Consider the following 27,148-nt stretch of genomic DNA (forward strand, 5'->3'; position numbering starts at 1 on the left):
TTACGAAGCCAATGACTTACAAAATCTAATGAAAGTTATATTTAGCAATTTCATTAATATTTGAAGATTAAAATAAATTATATTTTTAAAATTCACTCCGCAATTACGCAGAATCAAATATTAAAAAATTTAAAGTAATCGTAAAATTTTATTTTGGTTAAGCCAAACATTTAAAGACAGTATTAGCTTTTAGTCATGTTTTCCTAATAAGCGCGTTAAATTATTCGAAACTTATATATACACCTTTTAAGATTTTTTGAAAGTTCTTTGGTTTCTCATTAACTCATGTTATTTATATTTTCATCAGTAAACGTTATATATGCTAAAATAATGTGAATAATGAAAAATAATGGATTTGTAATTAAAGTAACAAAAATTGTCGTTTCTGTAAGTATTAGCAGCTTAAATCGTTATGAAAAATTATGAAATTTATTTGATAACAATTATCTACGTAAATATAAATATATGCAAAGAAGATAATCAGTACAGTTTTTGCATAATCTGAATTTTTTTCATGCCGTATAATTTACAAAAAAAATTCTTATCTTTTGTATGTAAAACTAATATTAATAATATTAAAGTGTAAAACGTGTGTAGTAAAACATGTGTTGATCTACTATCAAGCTGATAATGCACCTTTACCGTTGCTAAATATCTTTTCTATTTGATTCCTCCGCCTCTATAATAAACCTTTATACTACATATTATTAATGATTTTAATTTTTTATTGGATTTTATAAAATGCCACTGAATATCCATTTTTTCACTTATCATTCAATAAATTAGTAAAGTGTCTTAAAGGAAACAACTTTTTGGTATAAAAAATGTAATAGTATATCAAGCTGTTTTCAAAATCCAGACAATTAATTAATTAACTATTTATTGTTTAAGATGAAAAAGTTTCTCTTGCAAATAGCTCATATATAACGAATATACACAAAATTATTTTTCACGCATACAATACATGGAATACCTACAGTCTATATTATGATAGTTCTCACAATACTACCTGATAGTAAGAAGAAATTTTATTATATATTTTCCAATCATTGTGAACACAATTTATTTGAAAAGTCATTATACCATATATTTTCTTATTATTTGTTTAACATTAACAAACATTTAATGAATATTTAATAATAATACATTTTATAAAGGCCGTATTTTATGAATATATCAGTTTATTATTTTTACTTTAATGAAAAATCGAAATGAATAATTTCATTTATACTCAAGGAATAATACTGGACGAATAATACTAAAGTAGAATTAATTAAGTATCTTCGCGGTATATGATTTTTCACTTGTTATTTTCATTAAAAATTAGATTTTCAATAATTCTATTGTATTGAATAAATTAAAAGATGAATCTATGAAAACAACTAAATATGAACAAATATATTTACATCACAAGAAAATTATGTTTCTTACCAATGGAACTAAAACTAGTAGTGATATATATCGAGTTATATTAATCTATTTTAGAGAATTCAAATATTTTGATTGCTATTTATTCACTACCCATTTTTTTCGTATGTTAAAGCTTTTATTAACTTCATGAATATAACGAACTAATGTATATTTAAAAGTTCATATATTGAAACATATTTATAATAAATTATAAAATTTGATACCGGTTATATCGAAATTGCAATTATTAATTTTCAGTTTGAATATTGACAAAATAAAATGGAAAGGAATGATGTATATCTTACTTGAACGTTAAAGTATTGACCACAGTCTCACGTGCTTTATAAAAATTGTTACAGTCCCTTGTAACTTATAAATACAAGATATTTTTTTAATCTTTTGCACTACATATGAGCTGCATGCGAAATGCTTGAGAATGATTTAAGCGTGAATAACGATCATACAGATCGAATTTCATTTTTATACTCATTTAAAGTATACTATAAAAAAAATGCATTAATTTACAAAAATATTTTATGTAATAGGATTTCAATCTGATCTTCATTAATATTTAATGTTTTATAATTGCATTGTATTCACATATGAATAATTGATAAAATAATGTATAAAATATAATATACGCTCAAACACTTACATATTCTTATATGGTATTCAAAAATAATTTAAACCGTTCTATAAGCTTTATAAGAGTATTTTTTATTACAATCTGCAATAATAGAGATCAAAAATTTATTTGCTAGATGTACAAAAATTCGGCATTAAAAATTAATTCAAGCCATTCTATAAGCTTACTAAGGGTATTTTTCATTACAATCTGCAATAATCGAGATCAAAAATTTATTTGCTATAAGCACAAAAAAAAATTCGCTAAAGTAAATTAAAAGTCAATAAATAAAATTCATATAAATAATCAGTGATTACTGTCCAGTAATGTATTAATAAACAATAATAATAATAAAAATACAGAAGAGTTAGAATAATATGTCTTAAGAGTTGCATACTACTTAAGTTCATATAATGCCCAAAACAAAAGTTTGAAGGAACTGAAAAATGGATTGATAGTCTTGATATGAGAAATACAAGGAATAGAGAAGAAAGAGGGTAAAAGGTGCTTCTCCTTATGCAGTAGTAGCAAAACAAGCAGATTGTATTTTGATCTACATGCATGATAGGACCGATGATAAGAATCTCGTTGAGGAAGAGAATTTTTTAATAAAACAACTATAGATATAAAATGGTGAATACAGAAATACAAGAATTAAAGGATAAAGAATTGAAAAATTGAGACGATTTTTTATTTACAGTCTCTGTTGTAAGATTTATATTATATTTATGAAAATATATTAAATAGTATTAAAGATTACTATCTTTTTATATTATTAATTAAATTTTCTGTAATATCTTTATGCACCTCGACATATAAAATAAAATTTAAAACTTAATATAAAAGTATAAAATAATATTGTTATTTTAATTCAATAATAAATATACATCCTATATTAATAACTTGTAATAACTGTTGTAATTGTTTTTATAGTTATTGTCATATAACATATTATTGTATGTAAATGAAAATTTCAGTAGAATCGGCCACTAAAGCAACGATGAAACAGAAAAACTATAAATGAATAAAAACAAATCTTAGGAAAAATATTAGAATATTTAAAAAAAATGAGAAACATAAGGAAAAAATGTATGTACACAAAAATAAATCGAAAAATGAGAGATAAGAAAGAAATATAGTTTAAGACAAAATATACAACAGAAAGAAAATATGTCGGCGCAATATAATAAAGGAATTAATCGATAGCGTTCGCTATACATATTATTTAAAACTTTGTACGTCAGAATATTTTATTTTTTTTTATTAGTAATAGTATATAGTTTTCAATTTTGCAATTAATAATATAATATAAATTTATAGCAGTAAGAATAATTATTATAATATGATTATAGAAGAATTTTTAATTATTTATATTATACAAAAAGAAGTTTATTATTTTATTTATTACTTACGAATTTTAGCTTAAAATTTCAAATTAATTGAGCAGGAGTAACATAAGCTGTACAAGCTTCATGCATCTTTCATTTTATCTTGCTGTATCGAGTTTTCATTGTACTATCTTTCAATATATAATTTTTCACATATAAGTTATAAATAGACGTCAATCAACTGCCATAATTAAGCAAAAAAAAATTAACTCTAGACGTATTTGTCTTTTATTTTCAAGTAATTTATCAGTCGATTTATTGAAAGCTAAATTTACCAGTGTGAATACAGTATTACTGACTATGATACAATAAATTAAGTATTTATTTATTTATATCGGAGTTGAAATCATATCGCTTTGTTGTTACTAAGAAACGAATGTGACGCATACTTCTTAATATTCATTTATTCTTTCTTCATATTTTATAATATCATAAAATTAATAGAATATTCAAATTTAGATATACGTGCGATTTTTGATTGAGTACAATTAATTACGATATGTAACAATTATAAGTTGACGTTTTCATTGTTTGTGTGAATTTTTTAAAATTTAAGTATAGAACTGGCTTTGGTATAATGTTAAGTACACTACAAATTAAAATGATTATACGTTTATAATACAAATCTTTATTATTGTAACAAACTTAATATATAATTATATTTTATAGATTATTTTCTTCACATTTTATAACGATGATTATGTAATTTGATGAAGTTTAGAGAATTTATAGATAATGTTTTCACATTTATTAATGAATTCATCTACCTACATTATAATTAAGTACCGCAATTAATAATTAATAATATGCAAATGTTTTTATGCTTTTAATATGTATTATAACAATGCTAAGTAACCGTTTTTTCCCTTAAGTTTACACTTTATATATAAAAATTTGATGACAATATATATATATATATATATATATATATATATATATATATGATCGTGGTATTTATTTGAATTCTATCGATAAAATTTTTACCTCATTTTCAGAAGATTGAAATATAATCAAATAATTTAAAAAACTATTAGTACTATTAGTACTATTAGTATAATTGATTTATGTAACCAACTGTATAATTTACTATTCTTGGCATATATACTTACAATTCTACTTAAAGTAACGATGGGCAAAAATAAATAAATAAAATCTTTTATTGACATAATATACGTGAAACCATCAGCATATTCGTGTATACGATAAGGGATGCACAACTAGTTTTAGTGAATGTAGAATGAGCAAACGTAAAGACAGCATGGGAGAAAAGCGAGTAATAATCTGATTGCTTAGAAAGATTGTATCCTCAGATCTCCAACTAATTATATTCCAAACCTGAAAGGATGCGTGAATGCACGATACCTCAACGTGGTTGTATACATTATTTATTCTTTCCAGATACAATCGTTTTCATTATACGACTGAAATGATTGACAAAAAGGAAAATGAGCGAATCTTCAATGATTTATAATATATCAAATGCATATATCTAATCATTCTAGATTAATCGTTGTGAAAATCCATTTCTGATATACTCAAAAAAGAGAAAAAGGTAGAAAAGCATTTTATTTAGTTTTCTGATGTTTTACGAGACTCTAGGCTATTTCCGTTCTAAGATTCAATCTTAATTACAAGTTTCGGACGAATAAACGTATTTAGAACGATTTGATTTGATTTTGTTTAATTTGTTCCTTTTTCAGTAATTATACTGACTTTTGATAACTTTATTAATTCTTTAGTTTAAGAATAAGAATAATTTCATAAGTCTAAATAACTATTATAATATCCAATATAAATAAATTCATGAAATATTTTTGTATAAAAATGAATTTAATTTATTGTCTTTATTTGTATTTTGATTATTGTATTGTTGATCCTTATACATATAATGTAAAATATACGTTTAATTGCTATAAGATATTTTAAAATAAATTAAGAAGCTATTATCGTATTGACTATTAAAAGCCATTATGAAATTGATCACCACTGCGTAAGTAATAAATTATTATTAACTTTTTATTACTAGTTATATATATTTAAACATACATATTTTTTTCTTAAATCTTCAATATCTGTATAAATTTCAATATTTGTAATCGAAATGATTCTTAAAATTCACATAAACCAGTATTTTTTGTACTTGTATTAGAACAAGAATATTAATACCTAAGAAGTAGCTATATTATTAATTGATTCATATCCTTTATAATAGACCATGTAGTTCAGAAAGTTTATAAAAAGCGCTTCCAAATAAACTTATTTCACCTTCACTTTTTGTCTTTCTTTCTGTTGTTCTTTATCTCTCTTCTCTTCTCCTTTTCTTCTTCTTTCATTCTCTTACTGGTTCTCACTTGCAGACTCTCATAAGCATCCTCTAAAGCAGCATATCCGCAAAAGCCTTGGAGACTGTGGTTTGAAAACCACGACGTTATTGTTTTGTAAAAAAATATCCTTCAAGTTTGTGTGCGTCTTTGCATATGTAAGGTAAATATGTAAAGGTATTCTTATAAAAGAAGTTCGCGATCCATTAAATTCGTATAGTAGATAATGCTTACATGAAAATTATATGAAATGATATATATATATATATATATATGTATATATAGGTTTTTAGAATTTTATGCACACAAGTCTTTATTTGACTCTATAAAAAAAGTTTATGAGATAACATTAAATAACATTAAACATTAATAACATTAGGCGCTACATATTTTATTATTAAAATTGAATAAACTAAAATTTTATTTTGCCTTATTGTTCCGTATTATATTTTTCGACTATTTAAATATCAAAACAAAAGAAGTACTAGTTATTATATTTAATTTTTATTTTGTTTTCTATATTATTATATATTAATTTCTGTATTTATTCTATATATTTGAAATTTAATTAAAATTTTAATGATTTCTTAATTTCTCTAATCAAATACATTAATTTAATAATTTTTTATATCATTTTTTAATATATTTATCCTTGAAATTTTATCTGTTTAATATATAATTTATAGTACACTAAAATTATGAACAGTATAATATATTCTTTTAAATCTTTAATAAATCTATAGAATTTTAAGAAATTCGATTTTATATTAGATTTCGCTTATAAATTTATCTATAATAGCTTTTAAGAGTTTTAGACTTTATACACAATTAAACCTGAATAGACTGCTATACTTGTAAAATATTATAGTATTATGATATCAAAATATTTGTATTCAAAACTTGAATGCAAAAAGTACATAAAAAAAGGAAGGTAATTTCTGAATATTATAGAAATATAATGAAAAAAAAAAGCTAAGTAGAATGGTATTAAAAAAACTCTATTAAATGTATACTATTGTCATATATTTCTTATAATTTTTAATTATATAAATATATGCATATGTAAATTTATTTTTATAAGTAATACCATCGGTTTCTTATTTATATTTATATAATTCTATATGTACCCAATATAAGAGTGTATACATTTTATTGCTATTATAAATATATGCGAAAATATTTTTTTTTATTTATAAATTAATTTGCTTCATGAACTACACGAAGTATGTTAATGCAAATATTTTTGTAAGTTTGGTAAATTATAGTAGTAAATTATAAAGAAACATTCTTAATTTTGATTTATAAATATTAAAAATAAATAGATATTGGAATTGTAAGTTAGTTTATTTGAGTGATGAATAGCCAACATTTTCAAAGATCTTTTAAAATAATATTGGTTAAAAACATTATTATTTGCACAATTAATTCACAATTTACATAGCATAGTAAAATAATTTATTTTCAATAAAGTTGCTGAAGGTGATTTTTCGTCTTCACCTAAGATAGCCACTTGGACTCTTTCATACTCTCTCTCTCTCTCTCTCTCTCTCTCTCTCTCTCTGTCTCTCACTCTTACTCCTTCATCAGTTCACTTTTATATATCGATAGTACTAACGTGATACGATCTAGTTCTACAGGCTACAGGCTAAACAGGCGTACGAACGTGTATGCACACTTGTTGGTGGGGTGTGTTGGTCATTCCAGTGCGCACGAATAGTTTATACGGGATATTATCAGACCGCACAGAGCAATATTCGCATAAATCCGAAGGTGAAGCCCTTTTCTATTAAGTGTGCATGCTTACCCGTTAAACAGCCAACAACGAGCAAATTTAAAACCGTTACTCCACTACGGTAGAAGTTATACTGTTGGGGAACGGGGGAGGGGAGAGACTTGAATAGAGAATCCATAAGGGATACATTTAGTGTCACTGAAACGCTCTCGTTCATAATTTATCGTATTTTGTGGTCTCTACTTATTTGTTTGTACTTCTAGATTATTTTCATTTTTTTTCCATTCTTTCTTATAACTTTCGTTCACAAGCAAATTTCATTTTTTCAGGGGTAACGAGAACGCATTTTTTTATTATTTGATTATTTGATTTGTAAGTTACAGTTGGAACTGATAATATGATATATTAATTTATATACAATAAAGAAATTTGGATATATATATATATATATATATATATATATATATATATATATATAAGTGTTAAAATGAAATAAATTCCAATAGAATATTCCAATAAATATTCTAGATTGGTTTTCATTGTTCATTTGACATGTTAATATTGTATGCATCTCAAAAATATCTTTTGTTAAACATATTGTTGAATTTTCTTATAATTATATATTTTATAAAGATATATTTTCTTTTATTTTTTATATGTTTAAATTTTTTCTTTATCTTTCCACTCTCTCTCTCTCTCTCTCTCTCTCTCTCTCTCTCTCTCTCTCTCTCTCTCTCTTATATATAAAATTAAAAGATGATCTGCTAATCACAAGCGACCGATAGCTATATATACGTGAAACGAACATTTAGTACAGGACAAAATGAATCCTTGAAGAATCATGTAGTTAATCTAAGTCAAATTGATGCCTGTTGAGTTATAATAAACAATCATTAAGAATATACTTATTAACTTATTTTTATCAACCTTTGGATATTGACCTTCTATTATCTACCAGTCCAGTTACTAAATATTAAACATCCACTACATTAGTTATATTTTTTGTAGCATAAATAGACCATAATCATAAAATTTTCAATTATCAACAATTTACAATTTAAAAACGTTTCTATCCATTTATGTATTAGGTTTATCAATACAAAAACTCTAATTAAATCCTCTAATTATAGATTAATATAAAAATTGTAAAATTATTTGTCGTTTTAATATAAATCATATATTTAATCAATATTCTTATTATATGTAATGAAAAAAATTAACAATTATTTAACGATATTAATGACGATATTAATTACGTCATTCACATTCATAATAAGAAATTTATATCATCCTCTATGAAAAGAATAAAAAGATATATAAAAGTTTAATGAGATCGGGAAAGAATATTATAAATAATTTAAGTGTCACATGTTAAAGCCAGTTAAAGTAAAAGAAGCAACTTGCTTGTGTAAAGAGTGAAACCATTAAAGGTGTAATAGGGGAAGGGCGAGAGGCGGAAAGGGTGTCACAAGTATGTATCTTACAGCCAAATAGCGTATTAACCAATCTCATGTGATCTTTGTTCTTTTGTTTGTTGCAGCAGAAAGTCCGATTTTGGTTCGCCACGGGTGGTGCCGGGTTTTGTATCAGCAGGGCGCTCGCACTTAAAATGACACCAGTGGCTGGGTGAGTTGCACTCCTCTTATTTTTGATTCAAGATTCCTTATACTCTTGATATATAACCTATTCCTAATCTGCCGTATTAGATTTTTCCACCCACCCTTCAACATCTCTTACCTCATATTACTCACTTGCATAATTTTTTTATTTTTATAATTAATATTTGCATTACTTGCAATAATTTGCAATACTTGACAGTTTATTATTAGTCATTTTGAGATTATTTTAATATCAGCGGTCTTGCTCGTATTTATTGTCGTACGTATCTTATTATGAAAAGAATGACAAAATAAATAGAAAATATTTAAAAAATAATAATCTATGAAAATACGATTTTCCATATTGCATAATTCAATAATAGTAAAGTTAATAATAATAATACTAAAAATTGTAAAGCATTTCTAGGTATTAGTAAAGTAATTATTGTATAAAGAATATTATTAAAAGACAGGCTCTAGCACTACTTTTATTGTCTCTTTGAATTATCATTTACTCTATTTATTTAAGAATCAATTTTTGTCAATCAATATTATTTAATTTAATTACTTCTGATTTTATTAATCTCGTTAAACAAATATTCTAGTCATTACTTTATTTTTTTGTAATTCTTCTATTTCTTACTCCACATAGTAATTAATATAGTTTCTTTTATTCACGTAGTTCATAAGCTATTATGTTTATAGTCTAGTAAATTTAAAAATTATATTATATCATTTTAAAAATTTATGAAATTGGTTAATGAATTGTTAATTTATTAAATTGAAAATTATATGAATTCGAGTTATATAATTGAATTAAAAACCATTTTTATATAAGTCAATATTAAAATACGTATCAAGTCAAAATAAAATCAATGGGCTCTAAACATAGAGGTGCCATCTTTGTATCATGGTTAGAACTTTTTCATATTAAATCCTTTTATTTTTTTTATTCAAACATATTTTATTATTTGTAATATACATTACATATGTGTAAATCATTAATAATTTATATTTTCAAGCAAGATATGTTTTTATTAATGATAAATTTTGTGCTCTTATTATTAATATGAAAAAATAAAAAGTGTATTTATTATTAACAGAAAAATGTTACACCATTAAATGGATTTATTTAAAAAATTATTTTTATATATTAATTCAATCACAATGTAATAGTAAAACTATTTCCATTTTATGTATTTAAAATTCAATGAAAATATTCAGATTCTTAAATTTAAATTAAGTATTTTAAATACTTTAGATACTGTATTTTTCTATTTATTGTCGGTTATTTATTTTAATTTCACTTTTCTTTGTAAACTTCTTTATTTGCATACCGAAATATGTAAAATTGGCTTTCTTTTTTTAATAATTTTTGTGTACTGTGTCTTTCTTTTTAATGTCATTATTTAATGTTTATATATTTTATTGACATTTAGTTATTTTTATTGAATTAAATCAAAAATATATTTACTGATACTATATCAAAAAATTAGATTAAAGCTTCATATATTTTCATGAAATTACAATCAACTTAATTTATTATAAATTATTAAAAATTTATACTTAGTTATTCTTTATTATATAATTTATAAAATATTAACTATTTTATTTTCTAAACAAAATAAAAATTATATATTAATATGTACCTCTTTAATTTCTCTTCTGTACCTAAAAAGTTGCATCAAACCTTCTTTTTTTATATTTAATGTTTTTTTTGCATTTTTATTTGTTATTATTTCTAATTTTATTATATAATATATATCTTTAGTTGATACTATCAACTATTCTTTATATACTAACTATACTTTTATTTTAATAAGAAATTATTTATGATCATAAAACATACATTGATTAAAAAAAAGTAGAATCTACTTAAGTTCAAATATATAAGCTACTTAGTGATCAACATAGTCGTAAGTAATAAATTACAAAAATCATGAGAAGATGAAAAGAAGGATTTTTGAAGATTCACAATGTTACCGTTGCGAATCTTGTATATATTCAACTACACTTTATTTAAAAATATATTATTCGGCTTTTTTGAACACAGAAGAAATAAGTAAAATATATGTTTTTACCAATATTATTTTTCAACTTTTTTATTTTTCTAATTTTTGTCGATACAACGAAAGATACTTAAAAATAATTGTGTCGTCGAACATATAAGTGAATAAAATCATTTAGAAGTGTAATATTTTCATTATATTAATGATTTAGTGTATTTAATGTTTTATTCTGTATAATTGCCATAATTTTACTATAATTCTCAAGCGTTTTTGTGCTTCAAACTAATACAGCTTACAAAAATACATTGTGAAGTATAACCTACTCTATATGGATTTATTATAAGGATATCAATTTTCTTTAATTTTGTTAAAGTGCATAAAATAAATTATTATTTGTGCTTTATTTATACGAAAATTATAAAATTTGTGATCTGAATAATATAAAATATAAAAGGGATCTTTTATTAATATTGGCTCTTATATTTATAATATCGATCTGCCTTTTCCATATTCTATATCGATATTTATAATATCGATATATCGATATCGATATATATATATATATATATATATATATAGAATAATACGGTATAGCAAACAACACAGAAAAAACCAGGATAGTATAATACATATGCTGAAAATAATATTGTTGTTTACATTAAAAAAAAAAAGAAAGATAACTAAATATAAAAATGATAAAGAAAAAATTTCTATTTTATAAAAATGCAGGGATAACATAATAAACAATAAATAAATAGATAAACCTGAGACATCTTATTTTTCGCATTTGTTCATGAAATGATATATATGTTTATATGTATATCACTTTTTCAGAAAATTGACCGTAAATGCAAGAAAATTGGACAGTGTACATTCAATCATGTTTTAACTTTCTGAAATTATTCATGAAATCAATTTTCAAAAACAAGCTCACTATTTGGCATCATTGTATACATTGTTTGTATGTAATGTCTTTACTGCAATTTTTTCTCCTCACAGAAATTTATTTATTAGTATTTAAGAATATAATTTTCTTTTGATATCTTATCTACTTCGTTAAGGTATTTTATTTTCTATTTTCTTTGAGGATGAATTCAATTATGTTTATAAATTTAATATTAAATTTGATAAAATAACAAAAACCACTAAAAATACATCAATGTATTTTGTAATAATTATAAATGTTCGTAATAAAATTTAAAACATGTATAAAGGGAGATATGTTTCTTAAATTTATTTTTCCAATTCCTTTGTTTTTATAACGCTTTTTATAATATGAACGAATGTAAATATTAAAAAAGATCATAAATATTATATGTTAATTATATATGCTCTTTTTATATATGAATAACATGTACTATGATAATTTATCAATCATATCAATCAAAATAAGAAATTTGTAGTTTTATTAATTGTTGGAGTTTTATTGATTTGAAGGCTGCTTTCAAACAGTTAAATGCTACTGTTGTTTGCGCGTGAAATTGAAAAATGAAGACCTTTTCAAAATAAATCGTGCTTTAATATGTATTCTCTTTTGAATTCGTAAAAATATTGAAGGTAATTCAAGAATTTAGATATCTTAGATATATGGTAAATAAAACGGAGAGAAGCATGTTAAAAGAAGAAAAAATTCCCTTTTATCGTATAAAGCATAAGTTACGAAATTTATACTGTAATCAGCATGAAATTTCAGCTTCTGTCATTAAATTCTCATTCTTAAAAAAAATTTATATGTATGTATATATATACATACTCTCTCACTCAGGTATTTATATACACATACACACACTGTCTCTCTCTCTCTCTCTCTCTCTCTTTCTCTCTGTATCTTGATATCCTCACTCATTTTGGCTTCCGGAATCTCGAAATATTAGGACCTCACCTCAGTAGCGTCACATAGCTCTCTCTCTCTCTCTCTCTCTTTCTCTCTCTCTCTCTGGGCTTCTCAGCTATTTTCATAAGTCCATACTTAATGATATGCATGAGAAAATGTCCAGAAAACAACGTGAGAAAGAATCGCAAAGAAGACAGAATACACGTAAGCCACAGAGCAACAGTTCTGTCAAGCGTAATAATTATTCCATCTTGTGTAGGAAATGGCGCATCCGGAGCACATATAATTGTATGCGAACGAAGCTAACATTAAACGTGCCATACATCGTTGCTCGGCTACTTTCATTATATAGGACCACGTTACTTACTCCTTGTATGTATATATATTCTAACTTCTTGTATGTACATATATGTACAGGAATATATATATATATATATATATATATATATATATATCTTTCTTTAATAGAATTCTATGCTATTTGTGTAAGTTAAATCGGATGTGCATGAAAAATGTTATATTTGATCCTCTATAAATGTAATAAACATGAATTAAAATTTATCTCGTAAGAACAATTAATTTCTACTTAGAAAAAGTTGAATATTCCTAAGATGTTTTATATTTTAAACAACTTATTTTATTTGCTTATTTAAATATGGTATTTTTGAAATTATGAGGGATTAGTTAATTATATTTAAAGAGGGTTCAATAATTAATCTGTATTTCGTCAATTCCTAATAATAAAATAGTTTATTCTCTTTTAAGTTTTTTCATTGTTTCAATAAATAGAAAAAAATATATTAAAAGGAAAGGAGCGATGAAGATATCACTTATAATATTATCACTTGGAGTAGCTTAAAATTATTTCAATATAAACTATTTAATATACACGAGACAAAAGAAATTCAATAAATAGATTCACAAAGCAAGAGAGAGAGAGAGAGAGAGGGAGAGAGAAAGAAAGTGAGTGAATATAATTTGTGCTTTAAAAGGATAAAAAATCTTTTGTCTTTCATTTCAATATAATCTTTTGCAACTATTAAATTTATATAATCTGTAAATAAAAAGATAGACCAAAACAGTATTTATTTTATTTTCTTCAAGTAATTATCGGTTGCCTGCATTTTGAAGTACCATATGTTGTAACGTAGATACATATACGGCCATTGCAATTTTCCATATTATTATATATTTTGAATTATTCTTTTGTTTTATTTTTGTAAGTTAGAGAATCTTAATGGCTTGAATCTTTTTCACTCAAGATTTAAAGTTATCTCATCATTCTATTGTCCGTTCATTTTCAATGTGAACTTAAGTATCAGGTAGTCTTTTAATAGATATTTAGGTTATAGTTCGTCAAATAACGTTTAAAGGTCATTGCATTAAAAAGTTATAAGCTGTAATTACGAGGTTACAAAATCATTTGTGGATAAACAATTATAAAATACCCTCGAAAATAAAGATTTAGATGATAATTTGTGTAGTTGAACATAATACTTCTTTATAAAAGAAAGTTAATTCAAATTTTAACAATATATGACGATTCTTAAATATGTATTATATTATAAATTAAATTATATTATATATGTATTATATTATATATATTATATATTATATAATATGTATTATATTATATATATTATATATTATATAATATTTATTATATTATAACATGAACCAAAGTACAAATTGCAATATTAATTCATTTCTATTGTTTATAATAACAAAAATTTTAATTTATTACTTAAACAATTATTATAATTATTGAAATAAATGAAATCCTGAACCAAATATCTATAATACTTGTTCAAAGCCATTTATTTATTTTTCACGCATGAGATAATATAAATTATTTTTAAAAAATATAAGCAAATATATCGAACCAGAATGAGATGAATTTGGGATGATCATTAACGTCGAAGATCACCGTTTTCAATTCTTGGAATCTTGATCATCACAGCTCAAAAAAAAAAAAAAAAAAAAAAAAAAAAAAAAAAAAAAAAAAAAAATACTACACAACTGCTTAGTCTTTTTAAAAAAGGCAGAGCTGCCACAAATGCTCGTACACAATAACCAGTTGAAGATCTATAGTTGATAATGCTCTCACTTCTTCGCTTAACTGCTATAAAAAATAAAGCGGCGCGAGAAAATAATGATCGCAGATCCTCAATCAAATCGGATATTTATTCCCTGTCTCCTTTCTATATTTAATGCAGTAAATTTAATTTAATTAAAGAAACAATATTTAATATTTTAATACTAATATTTAAATATTAATATGATTTATAATTTATATGTAACTTGATGTATAAATAGTTGGATTTATAATTTTTATAAATTGATAAATAACTCATAATTATATATATATAAATAGTACTTTACCATATATATATATGGAAAAGTGCTATTTTTTTTGCTCAATTATTTTATTTTTAAACAGTTATATTTTTTAAACAATAATGAATTTTTATTATTAACGCAGTAATAATCATTAATACAAATGTACCTGCTATTAAATTTACATACTTTTTTCATTATAAGCTTAAGATGCATTTTGTAGAATACAGATCTCTGCGATTTCATTTTAATGTTTACTTGCTAAAAAAAAAAAGCTGGAATTACCAATGAAAAACATATGAAATTCTACAAATTACATTAAAGTATAATATAAATATTTTTATAATTTACATATTTATATTTATAATTCAAGTAAATTTAGAAACTTTGGACCATTTATATTGAATTTTATAAAGTACACACTTATATAATAATGTGTTATCATTTATAAGCCCTTGATATTTTTTATTAAATGGCACTGTATATCTATTGTACTTTAAAGTTAAATAAACGCATAATATGATTTTTAAAATTTATATAAAATATACAGTACAATTTATTAATACAGATACAAAATACTTTCTGAATAAATAAGTAATATTGAAGTCTTAAAAATATGTCAATTGTATTATTGAAATTATATAACTCATTTGACAATAATGACCCTAATAATAACTAAATATTGATGAAAAAATCATCAAAATATATGATTTGTAATGATGAATAATTTGATTACACACATCTATAGTACCATAGTGAATCTATGAATCTATAGTATAATGTGGTACGAAGAGACACGTGCGTAAGAGGGTGTGAGAGAGTGAGAGAGGAAGGACTACCGGGCGAGTTCATGTGCGTATTCGTGGCAAACTGAGGAGTCATAGATCAATCCTCCAAGTTCTTTTCGTTTCTGTTCGGGAGCTTCTCCCGATCTTTTAGCCTCTCGCTTCCGTCTCGCTCCGTGCCCTCGGAATGCCCAAATTGGTTTTACGAGCCACGTCGTGCCGCGTCGCTGATAGCTATACGCCTCTACCAGCGCTACGCCAAGCCGCAATCGGCCGCAACCAAAGGAATCCAATTAGACGAGTAATAATGGAACGATCGGACGGGCCACGGTCTTCCCATTGGTCCACTCCCCCCAACCCAACCCTCTCTCCCACTCACTTTTTTAAATCGTATTTTTACTTTTTTATGCGGCAAAATTTTTCATAAGTTTTCCCCGTCGACTTTTTGACCAAGTAAACTTTTTTCACAATAAAATTTTCATTTGGCTAACAATGAAATGGTGAATTGAGTAGTATTATTTGAATAAAATTTTTGTTAATGTATCAATAATATTTAATCAAAAATATTTATAAAGTAAATTAATTACTAATTAAGCTTTTAATTAAATTTGGTAATAATAATGCAATTTTACCTCAGACAATTCTACATATAAACGTGACACTGTATAAGAATTAAGGTAAAAATTAATGTTTTCTAAAAAAATGAATTTTAGAGTTTAGTTAAAAAGAGAGTAAATACAAATATTACTATAATTTTACCAAAAAGAATGACTTATAGTATGTGCACCAAGTTTAGTGTGAATGTATTTTAATTGAGCATAAATTGAGATATTATGATTAATAACAAATATTAGTCTACTTTTAAAAAATGTTAATAAGTAAAGGAGAGAAATTATAAAAAAAAATTTTTAGGTTTGATAAATAATATTCTTTTATTAATTTGGTTACCTATTGCTCTTAATTGTAATGAACTCGAAAAATAGTTTTCAACAGATACAATTATAAATATTGATGCATTTTTGTACTTTGATATATAAAATCTAAATGTATGTTTAGTATTGATACACAAAGTGAAATGTAAAAATGCTTTTCTTATTGGCATCGGATTTAGTATAGATTTAAAGATTTTGCAGTACACTTTAGGATTCATCTATTAAGATTGTAATGTACTTATTAAAGGTCATTAATCAAAATACGAACAAATAATTGTAAATATAAAATACCATTATAGTTTTACAAACAAATTATGAATAAAATGTGAACCATTAGAACAATGAATACATTTGCATTTGAATATGACTTTGTATTTGATCATTAAAGGAGATTTGTACACGGAATTACAAAAAATTATTTTTATAGAAATGTTATGGTAAATTATTTTCCATTTATATTTAAATTTCTCCTAATACTGTATATATATATATTATATTTATAGATACATATAAGAACTTATAAATATTTTCATAAAATTAATTGCACAAGATATATATTATTAAAATTTTATTATATCAGTTTAATTATTTTTAACCTTATATATAACAATTAAATATTCTGATTTTTAATTATACCATTCTTTTTTATATTTCATTTAATGAAGATTAGAGCTTTTTTAATATTGACTACAAGTTCGTTGAAAAGATGTTTAATTATAGGGAATTTCTGTAAGAGGTACTAATTTTAATAATGGAAACACGTTGACAGGTTTATCGGTTACGTTAATGAGGTCATTAGCAACCTGCACCGTACTCGAATTCGTCATTGGATCGGTTCTAACGAAGGCCTTGAGATTTTGTCCGAATCGAATGATGTAATTTATCAGAATAGTGGGATACAAACTGTACTAATGTCAGTCTCATTATGGTTGCATGTAACAGTTAATTGAACATATAAAACAAAGCTTTATAGGATATATAAAAATATGATAAAATTCACAAGAGGAAATGATTTAAAATAAATATATTAATATGTCACAGTCATTATTGTTCATTATTGAAAACATTTGACTTAAAACGTTAATATCATATATTCAGAAATATATTTTCTCATAATAGCCAATTTACTAGATTTTATTTAAAATGTAATATAAATCAGAACAATGGAATAATTTATAAGGCAAATCAAATATTTATGTTCGGTATATTTTAAAATTCAGAGATAATTATTATAGATACATGTATATTAATATGCTTATGTAGCTTATGTACATAGCAATTTAATCTCATTATAAATCATATTGACGAAGAGATGCGGAATTAACAATAACAAAATAACAAGAAATAAAGAATGAGTATAATAAAATAAAACACATTGACAGAAGAATATACCAAGATATAAAACAAAATAAATAAAACAAAGAACTATGGAAAGATGCAAAGGAAAGTGTCTGTATTATACCTGTTTTTCCCTCCACCCTTTCGCCATTTGTTCATCTTTCTCTTGCTCTTGTTCTAACCAATTCCTTTAGGTTCGATAAAAGCGTTCACGCACGCGGCCACTTAACCTCGAAATTTCGATTTCGTCGCATGGTATTTTAACGAGGTTGATATTCGTTGGAGCACATGTATGCTTTCGTCCCTTTTCTCAATCTCTCTTCGAAAGGGTCCAATTCTTTCTCTTTATTTCACTCTCATGCGCCGAATACGAACTGAAACAAGTGAAAGGACTGTGTTTTGAGAAAAGAAAAAGTTACAAGATGCAGCATATATGTAGTAAAATGATAATATACTAAAAAGATATTGATATATATTGATAATGATCCTAAGTTATTTAAAGTAACAAATACGATTGTACTATCAACGACTAATATGATCGATTAAAAAGGTCGCACGAATCTTGAAAATAAATAGAGATTTATGAAGTAAAAAAAAGGGGTTGGTCGCCAATCTTCAATGGATTACGCTTCCGACGTTCTTAAAAAAATGAACGAACATACACAACCCATATGTATAGATATAAATATCCAGAAAGGGAGGTTTCTGGCGCAAGGCAGCGGTATTCGCTAATGAGAGCCAGAGTGAAATGAAAGGAAAAGAAAGAAACGAAGGGACCAATCGAAACGAAAAATGTTAATTAAAGCCCGCGTCACTGGTCTTCTTGGGACTCCCTCTTCTATCTGTTCGTGGCTTTAACACCGCTGAGCTTGTGTAGGGTCCTCTGACTAGTATATCTTTGGCAGGACTCTAATTGGCAGGGCATGGAAATTCTGAATGGTTTCTCCAAGTGAAGAACGGCGACATCGTTGTTCTGTATAGAAGGTTTTTAGGATGGGAAGAGGAAGGGGTGACTTCTGTTCAGAATGATGTTTTTCAACTTCTGTGCTTTTTCTGATGCATTCACATGAGTCTCGATCGAGTTTTTCCGTAGTCGTCGGCTTCTTTATAAGCGTGCGAAAGTTGCGTAGGCGTTTATACTTCGAAGATCTCTGATCCTTGTCTCTTATGGAACTCAACTATTACACATTCATGTTTGAAATGGAACTGTATTGTTATCATTACAAAATACATTTCAATATTATACGTACAAAATTATAATCTATTGATATATGAATAAGTTATTATTTAAATTTATTTTTGTTTACTGTTAAAAATTTCAAGTTGTTGTTTTTTTTTTTTTTTTTTTAGAAATATTACTAATTTATTGATTATAAATTAAATTTATAAATATAAATATTCGATTCCTTGATGGTCAAATTAACAATATTGTTAATTAATAGTGTTTTTCAGAGTTAATAGTATATTCATCTTTTTTTTATATTAAAATAAATATATAATTAATTAAATAAATTTTTTAAACGATTATTTAAATGACTACTTAAAATTTGTAATTAATACATAATTTAGTATTTGTCCAAGTAACATTACGCAATACATTAATCATTCGATGCTTCATTATTCTTATTATTCTCTTAAAATAAATTGAATCCGTATTATTTAATAATATCTTTGGTCTCTAATTAAATACAGTACTTAGGCAAAAGGAAAGGCAAGAAATCAAAAAATAAATTTTGCTATAGCTTTGTAGTGAATATGTAGGTCAATAGTGTGATATGTTAAATTTTCAGCCTATTTAATATCTAATTTATGATATTCTGTCAAAAATAGTAAATAATATTTTCAACTATTGATGAAAATAATTAATTTAAATGATTTTATAATATTCTAGAGTATAGGAATTGTAATAAAATTATTTTTTTTAATTATCTCAATTTTTGATATTTTTATATGTTGTTTCAGGAAAATAAATAATCGTTATTGTTATAAATTAATGAAATATTTTTAAAAAATTAATAAAAGTGCACAATTTTCATTAATTGATATTAATCTATAAGTTAAATTGTTCTTTATTTTAACACCTATTTAAAATAATAATTTTTAAATATACATGATTCCTATATAATTGTTTATTAAAAAATTTCAGTGCATATCGTGGTGTTTATTGAACGGAAATGTACAGAAAAGTGTTAGTGCTTAATCGAATATATATATATATATATATATATATATATATATATATATGCTCATTGATTATCTCAAATTAATGGTACATAGTTATTGATAAATAAAGATTATTCGGTTTTATAATGATAGCTTTAATTACTACAATCTTAATCAAGGGTAAGGCATCTTTTGTTTTAAAATAAAAAAAAGAGAAAAAATCAATTCAAGACTCCAGAGAAATCCTTAAGGATTTAAATTCAGCAAATCGCAAGTATATTCAGCAAAGCAATCCGATCCATTAGCGATTAATCGGTAGGCATATAGAATTCGAAGGAACTGCGATGTCGATGTATACGCATGTGTATAAAGCGTAATAAGCCGCTTTTATTTAATGGATTCGCATCATTGCCGTGGCAAAGGTAGAAGCCAGTGTAGTGAGTGAGAGAGAGAGAGAGAGAGATAGAGATAGAGAGAGAGGGAGAGAGAGGGGGGGGGATGTAGAAAGACGGCAGGTGCGATGAGGTTCGTCCCTAATCTCCATACGCTCACGAAGCCGGAATGTTGCCGAATTAAAGGCGGTCGAATAATTAATTTCCGCAAGGAGGCGATTCGAGCAGCTCAAAGAGCAAAGCCGCGCGCGATCCAAACGTGTCGTATATTTTTTCTCGCGCTCGCACAGGTTCTTATTTTTCTTTACTTATTTTTTAATGCTTGCAAAGTCTTGGGTGCTTTTTTATCTTATAGTTAGCTGCTTAATCTTCTAGGTGTATGTGCATATTCTACGTGTACAGTCGCTTCTTTGTACAATTATGCTTCAGATGTATAGATAGATATAAGATAATTCAGTCGTCATATATTGCAACATTTATTTTTTCTATAATAAGAGATGTGCAAAAAAATTTGTTAATGACTTTTTTTTTTGTTGCACTTTTTATATTATAATATATTATAAAAATTAACTTCTTAGTTTGATAGATTTAAATGTTATGATATCACCACAAGATAAAGCAATGTATTACTTTGATTATTTATTAATTATTGAGGCATTTTAATTATTATAAGACCAAGTACGATTTCCTTTTTTGCTTGTAAAAGCTGTACATTTTCATTAAAAAAAAATTTAAAGTATTAAAACTGAAAAATTATTATTTTGCTTTAATGAGCTTTTTATTATTATTAAAAGAATGAAAATATTTATTAAGATGAAATTATTAAGGTCGAATCGAAGATATTCCAAATACTTAAACAATAAAATTTATAATATAAACTATTATGTAAATAAACGATGCCAATTTTTATCGTTGATTTCTTAAAAATGAAATATGCAGATCAAATTCTTTGATAATTTCGTCAAGATTACAAATTGACCCGTAATATAAAAAAGGATTTTTCTTACGCCTTTAATTAAATATTTTTTCATATTACAATATCATTATATTAATTTTTCAAATATATTTTGAATTAAAACAATGTGTTTTTATAATTTTCTTTATCAATGTATTTTTCAATTATATATTTTATAAATGAATTTTTTTTATAAATTAATCTTTCTGATTATGTTGGATTGAATACACAACATTAATAAATATGAATCAATAGTATTTATTATTTTTGTAGCTACAAAAATTAAGTTGACGTTATTTTAAAATAACATTACGTTTTAAAAATATTCTATATTTAAATATTTTTTTTCTGTAATCAGAAGTTTGTTTTTGTATACGTAATTTGAATATAATTATATGCTAACTTTTTCTTGTAAATTGATTGATTATAACATTTTTATAAGTACATTTAATTATCTAATGTATATATATATATATATATATATATATGAGAAAGAGGAAGAATAATTATCTAATGAGAGCTTCGAATAATTTTATTTATGTTCTCGTTTTACAGAGGTGGCAAGTTCATCACAGTCGGCGACAGAATTCGACTACCTGATGATGTGACGATGGGCTACATAATCGAACACATGTTGAAGAAACAACTCACCGTTATAGATCAATTTCATTCGCATCTTGAAATTCTCAAGTTCCTTAACAAAGACACCTTTCATGATCAGGTTATAGAGACAATTCTTTACTATAGTTTTTTATTAATATTCTCTAGGATTCAAAGTACTTACATTAGAAAGTTTATAATTATAAATTTATATTAAAAGAATAATATTAACAAGATGTAGATATTATATAGTAAAGTTATAGCTTATTTATTAATGAAGTGGTTAATTTTGATAAAAGTAATTATCATTTTTATTATTAGATTATTCAAATATGATGAATAACACAACTAAATTAACAAGTTAAAATATTTTTTAAAATTTGTCTTATTTACGATTTAACTTTAATAAAAGTAATATTTTTTATTTAATATTAGGTATATTTAAAAAAAAATTTATTTTAATTCGATACGATGCTTAAGATTCCACTCGAACTCTATAATTTTTATATTACACAGGCATATAAATCTCATTATCATGAATTTAAACTTATGTAGACGATTTTGTTGAGCACAACATTATCAGAAAAATTCAACACAGATTTGCTGTTAGTAATATGGATTAGAGAAATCTATTAATTTTTATTGATTATAAAAATTCAAGTTTTATTTCATGACATCATAATATAATCAAATGTATTTAAATTGTTTTGCATAAACCTTAGTGAATTTTTTGTGAAAAATAAATTTGTGCTAATACAGAATATATAGTAAGAACATGAATTTTTAGCCGCTAATTACTACTTAAAAATAATTTGTGTTTAAATAAAACGATTATGAATTGTTTAATTGTGTGTTTTATAGAACGAAAAACAAATGCTTATATTTTTTGTGAATTCAGATTTGAAGTTGCATTATTTGTCTTTATTTTTCATAATATAATATACATATATCGACCTGTTGTATACAATAAAAGAATTTTTTGAGCGTAGACACGCACTAAAGTCAAAAACTGCGGTCGATGTTTAAACAAAGATGTATTTTGTCTAGCCAAATATATTTGCGATGGTGATGTTTCGATAAGCGTTCGTAATTCGCCAATAATTCTTTACTATAGTATTTAGGCTTATACTTTGAACATACAATTGTTTCAATAAAGAAATATAATTTCTTGGACTGCATAAATGGAGCATTGTATCTAACATGGAGACTAATTAATTAAATAATAACATGGAGATTAATTTGAATAAGATTTTTTAATTCTCATTTATTCTAATGATAATTTAATTCTTACCTATTGATTTGTTACACTAAATTTATTATACTAAATTTAATAAATAAATGTAAAAATCAGAAGCTGTAATGAAAATGAACATATTCGTTACTTGTTCGTTATTTTTCATAGTATCTTTTATAAACAGTATATGTTTTAAAAAATAATTTTAATTAAACATAACATTTCCAAGTTGAGGGTGTCATTATTATAATAACAAGTATTATTATTATCACTATAATAAATAATAATTAGTTATTATAATAATATTATACATTCTCAATACATTTCCAAAATAAAATAAAAATATTATTCTAAATGATAATAGTAGAACAATTGTAATAAATTACAAAATTACCTTCTTATTTAATCAATACATATATTTTCTGATTTTATATTGTTTCAAATATTCCTTATCATCTAATTTGTTAATTTGAAGTATTTTTCACTTCGAAAATAATATTTAAATATCATTCAACGTGTCGAATCTTATAAAAAAAAATTGTGGTTAAAAAACGGTAAGTCTTTATAAGTGAAATCAATATATTGATAACAAATTAAGAATCTGCTAAGAAACTGTATACATACAAATATTAAGAATGAATTTATATAATGTAAAATAGAAAAGACAAATATATATTGAAATAAAAAAGCTAATAAACGCTAGAAAGATCCTCGAGTTCAAATGACCACTCATAAAAGGGAAAAAAATATGAATGAAAGAACTGTATATTTTGGCTGTTACATTACCTTTTATAAAAAGCTTCTAAAAAGAAAAGAAATAATAATCGATTATGATTTTTCATCGACATATACACATCTTTACTTCCATCTTGATTTATTATTTTAATCTTTTATTTACTATTTCCATTGCACCATTGTTCGACTACTGTTACATCCCTTTATTATTTATATATTTATAAACTTCTTATGTTATAATGAGACATATTTTTATTTTATTGTAGGTATCGTTCAGTTACTCAAAAGGCCCAAGAGACGACTGGAATATTGTAAAAATAGATGGCTTCAGTATTAGAGATGATCCAAAAAGGTGAGGTTATGATTATAGTAAATGAACCTAATTTACATTATTCTTAAAAATAAGAAAATATTTAATCATTTATGAAAAAAGATATATAAGATACTATATTATATATATATTATAAAAGATAAAACGAAATATCTCTATACCATATTATATATATTATATAATTATATGTATTGTGTAATTTTTCCTATACTATATATAATGCTTAATTAAAATTATGTATGTATACGACAGAAAATAAACTTATATCAAATTTTTCGGAATTTTTATGATTAGAAACAAACACTCACCATTCTTTATTTAATTAATGCATTTTTATAATTAATATTTATTATAATCATTGAAATTATTATAATAATCAGAACATCTACTTAAAAATGTTATATTTAATTTAAATTTCGTTAAATTTTATAAAACTATATAAATTACATATCAAATAATTTAATAAACTTTAATAAATATAAATAATTGTTGTTAATAAATATATTTGTATGCATTTTATAATTATATTGTTAAAAATCAAAATCGATAAAAAGGAGCCACTTAGTAAATTATAATTATTGTACAATTTTCTAAATGGTTAATATTATAAATAAGATGAGTTTACAAAATCATTCTTTAATATTCCGATTAATAACATGAATAATAACAGTTAGTATTATAATCTAAGAAATACACCAATGATTTCATGTTGCAATTGCATTTTAATTTATAATCAAATATTACGCAGTTAAAACTAAATATAAATTATTATTTATTAATGAATGTGAATGAAATATAATCGATCTGCTTAAAAGAAATAAAAGATATGTAGAATAAAATATCAGACTAAAAGATTAAAAAACAGGAATGACAGATAATGTAACACAGATGAATAACACAGTGAAATACTTTTTTTTGTTATAACAATGAAGATAATATTTAATACAGATAAAATAAAACTAGTAAATTACTTGCACCAAAAATTATCAAATATAAGTAGTAAATAAATATATAGAATGCGTTTGACTAATTATATTCATTAATGGGATCAATAATATTTGGGCACACATAAGAAAATTGATATAGTTGGAGCTTATAAGTAAAACAAATGTGATTCAGTAAAATATCATATAGCGATCAGTTATATGCATAATAAAATGATCGATTATAAAATAAAATTCAACGTAAAACAGCTTCACTCAAATAATTTGTACTAGATATGAAACGTAAATTATAATATTATTTTCACTATTGATCCGTATAAGCCAATAATAAACAGAATAAATTTTTAATAAAATAATATAAATAAAATAAAATATAAATATCAATAAACATTTATATATAATTTAAGTTTTTTAATTTTTTTTTTTAATAGTATATAAATAAAGAAAATATTATTTGTCACGGGTTCAACTAAACATAAATATATGTTATTAATGTTTTTAGATTATTATAATTTTTAGATTCTGATAGATCTACAAAAATAATTAAGCAATCTTATTAAACAAATTAAACATTTATATAAAATAAAGTATTTTATTCAATAATTTGCATTATTGAACTTTCAATAAAATACAAAATTACATAATTAATTATACTCGTATCACAACAATTATCGATTTAATTAATAAATTTTCATTTGTTTTATTACATACTTCGTTTTATAAATATAAAAATATTATGTTTAATGAAAACTATGTTTAAATAATATAATGTTTATACTATGTTTAATGAAAAATTAAGTTATTTCTTTTTTCACAGATTTAAATCGCTGCATTGTCATCTCTTTCCTCAAGCATCGAATTGTCCACATAGATGATTGCAACGTAACAATTTATTCGGATATTATATATTAGCGTACTACTTTTGCGATAATTCGGATTTCATTAAGAAAAATTTCTCAAAATTAAATGGACTATATGGAGTAAACAATTTTGTAATCATAAAATGATTGCTATGTGTGAATGGCTGATTATTTCAATTGCGATTAATGTACATAACTACTAGTGCTTAAAATTTTTTGAAGCAATAAGATAAAAATGATCTTACGATTGTACGAAATATGGAAATGGAACGTTGTATAAAGTCGAATTATTTTATACGTAACGTCAGAAATGGTTTTCTATAAATAATGTTTATAGTAACATTTTATGTATAGATTGAAAGAAAAATACAAAATTAAGTAATTCATAGAATTTTGGATAGAACACTTTACTTAAAAAAAAATTAGAAATTTTATATTACTCGTTAATTTATTTTAAAATTTTATATAAACTTTTATGAATATTATACTATAAGTTTATTATTTTTTATACTTACGTAGTTTTTGATGTCATTATTTCAATATCATAGTATTAAACTATTGGACAATTCTATCAAATTATAGTTTGTTTTGTTATTTCAAAAAAAATTTATTAGGATCCACAAGA

General features: G+C 23.9%; 1 protein-coding gene across 2 annotated transcripts in view; it reads left to right on the forward strand.

Moving 5' to 3' along the window:
- Positions 1–26,866, forward strand: part of fng (Fringe glycosyltransferase) — an 89,294-nt gene extending 62,428 nt beyond the window's left edge. The window contains exons 6-9 of one of the 2 annotated variants that reach the window (XM_011498575.1): positions 9,017–9,102; positions 22,375–22,540; positions 24,655–24,740; positions 26,481–26,866. In XM_011498575.1, the coding sequence (XP_011496877.1) occupies positions 9,017–9,102; positions 22,375–22,540; positions 24,655–24,740; positions 26,481–26,538 (396 nt within the window). In that variant the 3' untranslated portion in view covers positions 26,539–26,866. The remainder of the gene's footprint in view (positions 1–9,016; positions 9,103–22,374; positions 22,541–24,654; positions 24,741–26,480) is intronic. The other variant, XM_011498576.1, reaches the window with a different exon arrangement.
- Positions 26,867–27,148: the final 282 nt, after the last annotated feature.

Source organism: Ceratosolen solmsi, unplaced genomic scaffold, assembly GCF_000503995.2.
Source record: "Ceratosolen solmsi marchali unplaced genomic scaffold, CerSol_1.0 scaffold30, whole genome shotgun sequence".
Lineage (NCBI taxonomy): Eukaryota > Metazoa > Arthropoda > Insecta > Hymenoptera > Agaonidae > Ceratosolen > Ceratosolen solmsi.